General features: G+C 38.2%; 1 protein-coding gene and 1 pseudogene across 1 annotated transcript; one reads left to right on the top strand and one right to left on the bottom strand.

The window, feature by feature from the left end:
- Positions 1-451: 451 nt before the first annotated feature.
- LOC140605273 (taste receptor type 2 member 39-like) lies at positions 452-2431 on the bottom strand. Its single transcript, XM_072777509.1, has one exon. It carries the CDS (start codon positions 1415-1417, stop codon positions 452-454), a length of 966 nt encoding a protein of 321 aa, XP_072633610.1. The 5' UTR covers positions 1418-2431.
- Positions 2431-7822, top strand: LOC140605274 (small nuclear ribonucleoprotein E-like; annotated as a pseudogene).
- The last annotated feature ends 1400 nt before the right edge of the window (positions 7823-9222 follow it).

Below are 9222 nucleotides of genomic sequence, written 5' to 3'. Positions count from 1 at the left end.
AATAGTCTTAATTTTTCTCTTGTTATAAGCCAGTCTGAGCATCTTAAAAATTTTTGTTTTAGGTTTTAGAAAACAATCACCTTGAGAACTTAAAAGAATTGTCTAAGTTCCAAAGCTGAAAATTCTGACTTAATTGATCTAGGGTCAGACTTGGACATTGGTATTCTCAAAAATCTCTCCCAGAGATCCCAATGTGTAGAATCACTGCTTTAGATGGAGCAAGGGGAAGTAGAAATAGAAGGCTCAATAAATATTATGTCAAACATCCTTCTGATTGTACCCATGAAGCAAAAGAGAGAGACAAAAATCAGGCTTCTGTATATAAAAAAATATATCAGGTAAAAGGATCAGATCAGGCTTGGGGAAAAAAGGAGGTAGGAGGAGAGGGGTCTAGGTGAGAAAAAGGTTGGGCTATTCTGGTTGGGCTATTCTGGTATTCTGTGGATGTCGGTCATGGAGTCTGCTCTTTTAGGTAAAAATGAACTTGAGGCTGAAGCCGCTTCCAGGCTCTTCTCAACCCAGGGTTGTCCTGAATCAGCAGAATGGAGTGACCAGCAGGGTAGGCAGCCATGATGAATTTGCACAAAATATTCCAGGAGCTGTTGATATCAAAGATGTTGGACATATAGAGAAATAGAGCAACTGAATTGAAAATATAGAGAATGAGAAAGTAGCTGGTCGCTCTGATGGCCCCTATGTGAGCCTCCATGCTGGGGTCCCTGCAGCCAGTGGCATTGCTTTCCATGTGTAGTGTATGTCTCTTGAGAGAGATGATCAGCAGGGTGGCCGAAAGGATGAACATGATTAGAGGAATGAAGATCCCCAGGTTATAGAGAAGAACCAGGTTGACCACATTGGTCTTAGTGAAGTATTTTTTCTTAGTGGAGTTGGAAGAGGGGATAGAAGAATTGTTACAATACACAGTGTAGATGTCATTGGAGAGGAGCATACTGTAGCCCAAGGAAATAAGCACTGAAAGCCACAGAAGCCAGGGCATCAGTCTGGAAATTCTCCACTTCAGCTTGAGAAAAAGGGGGTGGGAGAAATCAGCAATCTTCACGAAGTAGAAGAAACTGAGCCAAGCAGCAAACCAGAGGCTACAATGATTTAAGAACATGAAACTTACTTTGAATGTGTCATACATAACATCTTCATTATAAAAACGTGGGGATGTTGAACTGAAGGTAATTTCTAGCATTGTGAAGCTTTGGAGAGCTATTCTGGATGCACTCAAGAAAAACAGGACTCTGCCACTTGTGGAAACTGTCTTATTTTTAATCCATTCAGCCGCATTTATAGCCATGATGAACCCATTTGCAATGATACCAACGATGCATTCAGTGCCTGTAATTGTTAAAATCGAGAGGATGCCAAATGGTGACAATTCATTTTCTGGGGGATTGCAGGTTTCCATCATCCTGAGTTGTTATCCCTCTTTGGTGTCTGGAGGGAGATGTCTCTCTAGCATTTGTTAGGCAGATCCTTGATAGCTCCCACTCTTCATGTCATAGGAGGAAGTTTTTGATGCATCATTTCCAATTTACTCCATTTGTTTATCTCAGAATTCTTAGCTCTAAATCTGGAGATGCAAATGATGGAAGAATTTGCTTTCTAATTCTCTTCCATGTCCATTTGGATTTGTTGGTATTAGTTTAGTTATGGGACCCAGGGGAGGACTTGAGTAGATGCTCCTTTATAAACCACTAATATCGCCTTGAGAACTGTGGCCTTTACTAGCACCAGTTAAGTTGAACATCTACCCACCAGATCACCATTTAACTTAGTTTCACTTGTGACCGCAGAGAACTGATTGAAAATAACAAAAAATAATAATAGTAGTAGCAATAATAAAAATTCTAGAGATAGAGACATATAGTTCTGATTATGTGCTAGGCACTTTTCAAACACTATATATTAACATATTTAAGCTTCACAGCAACCCAATGAAGAGTATACTTTTTTTTTTTTGAGATTACTTTTATTGGGGCATTGAGGTCACTCAGCAGTTCAGTGTCTACCTTTGGCTCAGGTCATGGTCCTGGGGTTCTGGGACAGAGCCCTGTTTCAGGCTCCTCACAGGGAGCCAACTTCTCCCTCTGCTTATGTCTCTGCCTCTCTCCCTGTGTCTCTCATGAATTAATAAATAAAAATTTTTAAAAAGACTGTACTTTTATTATCTACATTTTGTAAATGAGACAACTAAGGCCAAAGTCATACACCTAGAGAGAGACAGAGTTGAGATTCTAACCCAAGTCACCTGGTCCCAGAGTCCATGTTCTTCCCCACTGTTTATACTTCCTGGACCTGTGGATATTTTAGTGTGTGCCAAAGACTAAATTCAGGGTTGACTTGACTGTAACATTTTTTTTTCCTGTTAATCTTTTATGATGTCTTTGCTGTTTAAAGGAAGAATAATTGAGTAAAAAAAAAAAAAAAATTAACCCAGCTCTCTGTTTGTGAGATTTTGCTATTACACAGAACACTTCACTTCTGACACTTCTGGTCACCACATGTGTGGGTTCTTTATTCTATTTTTCCACACCAAGCCATTCTGTGACACCAGCTGGGTGTCCTACATTCTAACTCAATTCAGACCTTAACTACCTGGAGATAATATCAGATCCCATGGATTAAGGGATCAATCCTTAATTGATATAGGAAAGATGCTAGGTTTCTAAGCCAATGGCCAAGAAAGAATTCTTGAAACATCTTTGATGCAAAAAGGTGGTTTTACTAAAGCACAGGAACAGGACCTGTGGGCAGAAAGAGTTCACTGGGGTTATGAGGAGTGGTCTATTATATACTTTCAAGTTGGGAGGGGGTTGGGGATAGCCTAAGTCTCTAAGGAATTTTGGAAACAAGGTTTCCAGGATCTTGAGGGGGCTAGCCGTTTTAAGGAAAAGGTCATTTGTAACTGTCAAAACCTTAGTTATGAGACTCTTCAGATGTATATCAGTGAGTGATATGATTGGGGGATGATTGCTAACACGTATCTTGAGGGGTAGAGATAAAGGAATTTTCCAAAGGAATTTTTATATGTTAAAATAGACTTACAAGGTCCTGGGGGTAGGGCTAAGATTAACTTTCACCCTTAGCAAAGTGTCAACATCAAGGCACTTGAGTCCCTAGAGGAAGGTCACTCTGCCTGTTTCAAGGACTTGTCAATGGGCTGTAAGTAGTAAGTATATTTAAATTCATTTATTAAACAGTTCTTTTTTTTTTTAAGGTTGTATTTATTTATTCATGATCGACACAGAGAGAGAGAGAGAGAGAGGGAGGCAGAGACACAGGCAGAGGGAGAGAGAGAGAGAGGGAGGCAGAGACACAGGCAGAGGGAGAAGCAGGCTCTATGCAGGGAGCCTGATGTGGGACTCGATCTGGGTCTCCAGGATCATGCCCTAGGCTGCAGGCAGCGCCAAACCGCTGCGCCACTGGGGCTGCCCTAAACAGTTCTTTAAAGATTCAAACATATCTAAAGTATGACTATTGAGAAGAAGCAATGGGAGATAGTGTATATTGCCATGCTGAAGTATTTTTTGGTATCCAGTATGAGGTTCATCATACAAATTTTGTAGGCCAATTACTCTGCTTATATAAAAATTTTTGCAAATCTTGTCACCTACAGCTTCTATTTTGATTGGTAAAGTAGCTCCACTTGTTTGAATGCCATTTGAATTATGACTTGTACCACAAACAATTCCAATTCTCTTTCTGTTTCACAGATTTATTTTTTTTCAGATTTCTTATTTTAATGAGAATATATTTTTAAAAGATTTATTTATTTGAGAGACAGAGAAAAAAAAGAGAGAAAGAGAGTAAGGTGGGGAGGGGCAGAGAGAGAGAGAAAGAGAGAGAGAATCCCAAGCAGATTCCCTGCTGGCCAAGGAGCCTGATGTGGGGCTTGATCCCAGACCCTGAGAGCATGACCTGAGCCTAAATCAAGAGTTGATACCCCAACTGACTGAGCCACCCAGGTGCCCCAAGAATATTTGTTTTTAATGCAACATGGTACTCCACTAAAATTTGTGTTCATATTATGAACTACCAATTTTTATTCTCAATGTTAATCTTTTAAAATAAGTTTCAGTAGTACACATCATAATGTCAGCTACTTTATCTTCAAACAGAAAGAACTTCCAAAAGCTTTGCTTATAATTCATGAATTGTGGGAACACAATCTAATATTTGGATTAACTGATTTTTCTATTTGAAAGACTGATAAATATGACATAAATCTAAGGTCATAATACTGGGAATTTTCTTCTGCTAAGGGGCCCAACATGAATGGCTTTCAAGTCCTTTTTGGTATATGTACAAAAAACTTGTAAATGTTAGCATTTTACTTCTTCCTTTCTGATTTGGATGCCTATTATTTATTGCCTGATTCCTATGGCTAGGACTTCCAGTACTTTGCTGAACAGAAGTGGTGAGAGTGGAGAATCTTTGTATTATTCCTGATCTTAGAGGAAAAACGTTCTATTTTTTACTGCTAAGTATGATGTTAGCTGTGGTTTGTCATTTATGGCCTTTGTTACGCAGAGATACATTCCATTTATATATAGTTTGTTTCTATCATTAAAAAGCGTCGTACTTGGTTAATTGCTTTTCTCTATCTATTTTGATGATCACATTATTTTTACCCTTCATTCTGTTAATATGGTATATCACAGTGATTGATTTGCTTATGTTGAATTATCTTTGCATCCCAGGGATAAGTCCATTTGTTTACAGTGAATGATTCTTTTAATATGGTGTTGAATTTGGTTTGCTAGTATTTTGTTGAGGATTTTTGTATCTATGTTTATCAGAAATACTGGCCTATAGTTTTCTTTTCTTATAGTGTCTTTGTCTGGCTTTCCTAGACTCATGCTAGCCCCATAAAATGAGTTTAGAAGTGTATCCTCCTCTTCAGTTTTTTGAAGAGTTTGAGAAGGATTTAGCATCAATTCTTCTTTAGAATTTAGCAGTGAAACCATCAGGTCCTGGACTTTGTTGGGAGGTTTTTGATTACTTATCCAATCTCCTTACATGTTATTAATATTGTTCAGATTTTCTATTTCTTTATGATTCAGTCTTGATAGATTATATGGTTCTAGGAATTTATCCATTTTCTTCCAGTTTATTCATTTTGTTGGCACATACTTGTTCATGATAGTCTCTTAGGATTCTTTTTATTTCTGTGGTAAGAGTTGCAATATTTCCTCATTTATTTCTGATTTTATTGGATCTTCTCTCTTTTTTCTTAATCTAGCTAAAGGTATTTGACCAAAATTAAAGGACATGCTCTACTGAGAGATAAAAATGAAATGCACCTTCTACAGATGTACATTAATGTCATCTTTAGGTCTAATTTTTTAAAGTAACAAGTAACTTTTGAAGTAGATGCTGCTGCTCCTATAGCAGATTTAGGTTGAGGGTTTTCATGTGGTCAGTGATATTATCATAGCCTGCATAATAGATGGTAAGTGACAACAAGCATATTCATCATCAATTTCCTTTTAAAAAATATTTTATTCATTCATTCATTCATTCATTCATTCATTCATGAGAGGCACACACAGAGAGAGAGAGGCACAGGCACAGGCAAAGGGAGAAGCAGACTCCATGCAGGGAGCCTGATGTGGGTCTGGATCCCGGGATTGCAGGATCATGCCCTGGGCCAAAGGTAGGCGCTAAACCGCTGAACCACCCAGGGACCCCCGATCATCAATTTTCTTAAATGAAAATTTAGTACTTAATTTTTTATTGCCAAACACTTATTTTTTTTAACTCATCTATGACAAAAGGTTTATCATGAAAAAGTAAAAAAATAAAACAAATAACTAGTTGTAGATTTACACCACATACAAATAGCGACAAATTATCATATCAGGAACATTCAGACCACTCTTTACATGCTCTATGGCAGGGCTGCTCAGTCTCTGTTTTTTGTACACGTTTCACCTAAGCTGTAATTTCTCACTTTCTTCATTGTTTTCACCAACTGGCAGCTTACAGGCTTCATGAATATCTCATGAGCTGTGTACTGCTAATGGGTACAGCTGGCAAGAACAGCAGTATTTTTGCTTTTTTACTACCATCTAAAGCTAGATGTCCCAAACCACTCACTAATGAGGGCACTTTGTTTTTGCAGTAAGTTCCCTGGATACTGTCCTTCAAAAGAGGTTATTAGTCCTGTTATTTCTGGGAAATGTAGGGTAAAGCCAGTTGGGTTTTAGTGCAGCATCTCATACAACTAGAGAAGACCTGGGCAGGAGTTGAAGTACAAAGTGAAAGTACCAAACCCATCCTGGTATGTTTTATTTATTTTTTATTTTTTTTCATCCTGGTATGTTTTAATGCAACTAATTAAAATTTTTAAATATAGGATGTGCCAGAAGTTGCTTTCTGAGGTAGTATATGGTCTTTTTCAGATTCCACTATGGTGTGCTGTGGCCAGGGCCAAAAAGTGCAGAAGGTGATTTTTCAGCCCATCAACCTCAGCTAGAGATACTTGCAAAATAGATCTCAGATTCAAGTATGGCTTAATGAGCAAGTGAACATGCAGATAGAGGGCTATATCATTGGTTTTGATGAGTACATGAACCTATTAGATGACGCTGAAGAAATTCATTTTAAAACAAAGTCAAGAAAACAACTGGGTCGGATCATGCTAAAAGGAGATACTCCATTACCCTACTCCAAAGTGTCTCCAACTAGAAATGATCGATGAAGTGAGGAATTCTTGAGAAAGCCATGTAGTTTGTTTTTTCAGATGTCCTTTGTTGGGAGTGTAATTCTAAAACATTTGTTCGTATTGTTTTGATTGCTTTTATGTTATTACCAGAAGACAATAAATGCTGTGGGATTGCTTTTATTTTAAAAACTTAAGTATGGGACAAATGATAAATTGTACAGAGTGCTGGAGCAAAAGGCACAAACTAATAGGCTCATAGGGCTCTTCTCTGGCTCTATTACCTTTTAATTTACAAATATTTTATTTATTGGGTCCCTTTCACAGTTTGCTAACTTTCTTTGCATCTTTTTTTTAAATAGACTATTCATTTTTATCTTTGCATCTTAAAAAACTTCAGCAAGCATATTTTTCTTTTGCAAGTTTCCTATTTGGTTACTTTTCCTATTTACTTTTCATCGTTTCATTCCTGCCTCTAAAAAATTTTGCCTCTTTTAAAGACTTCTATTAGTTTAATATTAGATTGGCATTATATTTCTTTTAAAAATTCTTTTTCTTGTGGCAAGAACACTTACTATGAGACCAAACTCTTAATAGATTTTAATATCCACAGTGCAATATTGTTGTTGACCATAGGTTCAGGTTGAACCACAGCACTCTGGAGCTTATTCATCTTGCTTACCTGAAACATTGTGCCTAATCATTAGTTTCTAGTCTGTCTTACAATTTGGCTTTGGAGTTTCACCTTGGACCAAGGATTCTGTCCTCTTTCCATGGTCACCCCTCCCTGTCTGGCTATCCTACAGTATGTCAGTCACCTTTTCCTGGCCCTCTGGCTTCCCAATCCAGAACTAGAATTCCTGTCCAGTGCTGATGTTGTTGGTATTGGGTGTACATTGGTGCCAAAGGTCATGTATGACCTTTTCCAATGCGTAGATTTTGGGTAACTATTTAGCTCTTTGTTTTATGCAGTTTTCCTACAAAAGGAATGAAAATTTCACCCCATTTCTGACCCTATCACATGACTAAAATTTCAATACTTTCTTTTGATTTTGTTGTTAGAGCTTATTAAAATACGACCTTAGCAAAAATGGCTATACCAAAAGAGACACATCACAATGTTTTGGATCTATTTTATGCATGCCCCTGCTATCTGATAGGATCAATAGTATTCTTTTTCTTCCTGTCCTTTCTGTGAGAGTTGCTGTTGGTACTCTGGACACATGTTCTCAGCAATCATGATTCTTAAACACCCTGGAAACTTCATCTTAGTTTATGTTCCTCCAGGGGCTGACTTTCAGACAAAGATTTGAATGAAGGTGTTTGTTAGCTTTTCTGGAAAGTTTGGGGAATGCAGGGGAGTGTGTGTATTGATATACACAGAGGAATGTAATAAATAAAGGGTACATTATTAAGCCAGTTGTCAGGTAGAAGACAAGCTTAATCCTGAGGGGAATCTCTGGCAGATTGTTAAAACATGTGACTCATGAGTATTACACTCCAGAGACATAAGAGCTCAGGTATATCCATGCCAATTTCCCTGTCATTGATTGAGGGTTGCTCCCTAGGGTTGTGGTGTTCCCATCCCCACCAAGCCCTTCCAACCTGCTATGTGTGTGGGCAGAGTGGTCTTCCATATATTTTTAAAGAAGCCCACCAGTACAGAGATACAGATTATGGCATTATAATTTATAAGAAACGTACATTTGCTCATTTACATGACCAAAATACATTTCTAATGTATATTTGGTCTTCGTCCATCCATATTTTCTGGCTCACAGTTCCAAAACCCTTAGAATTTCTTGTGATGAGAGTGATAAAGGTGTCTTTTATTAGGTTAATGAGGTGACTTTCGGAAAATCCAACTAAAGATGGGGACTGATTGCCAGAACTGAAACTTTGCGGTTAGGAGGTTGGAGCTTTTAGTTTTCCTCTTCCCTAACATCTCTAGGGAGGAGTGAGAGGCTGGAAGTTGAATCAGTCACTAAAGGCCAGTGATTTTTTTTATTCATGAGAGATACACACAGAGAGAAGCAGAGACTTAAGCAGAGGGAGAAGCAGACTCTGGGATCACAACCTGAGCCAAAAGCAGACCCTCAACCACTGAGCCAGCCAGATGCCCATTAATGGCCAGTGATTTAATGAACCATGCTTATGTATGAAGCCTCCATAAAACCCCACAAGGACAGAGTTCAGAGATCTTCCAGGTTGGTGAACATGTAGAGGTGCTAGGAAAGAGGCATTCCTGGAAAGGGTATGGAAGCTCTGTGCCTCTTCTCACATACCTTGCCTTCCACATCTCTTTTGTCTGGATGTTCATCTGTATGCTTTATTGTGTGCTTTTTTTAATATACTGGAAAATATAAGCAAAGTGTTTTCCTGAGTTCTGTAAGATGATCTAGCAAATTAATTGAACCTGAGAAGGGGGTCATGGGAATCTCTGACTTATAGCCAATTGGTTAGAAGTATAGGTGACAACCTGAATTTGTAATTGGCATCTGAAATGGGGTGGACAGCCTTGTTGGGACTGACACCTTAACCTGTGGGAT

The sequence above is a fragment of the Canis lupus genome, chromosome 15 (assembly GCF_048164855.1).
Source record: "Canis lupus baileyi chromosome 15, mCanLup2.hap1, whole genome shotgun sequence".
NCBI classification, from domain to species: Eukaryota; Metazoa; Chordata; class Mammalia; order Carnivora; family Canidae; genus Canis; species Canis lupus.
Note: the sequence above shows the minus strand (reverse complement) of the source record. Positions and strands in the feature narration are given on the sequence as shown.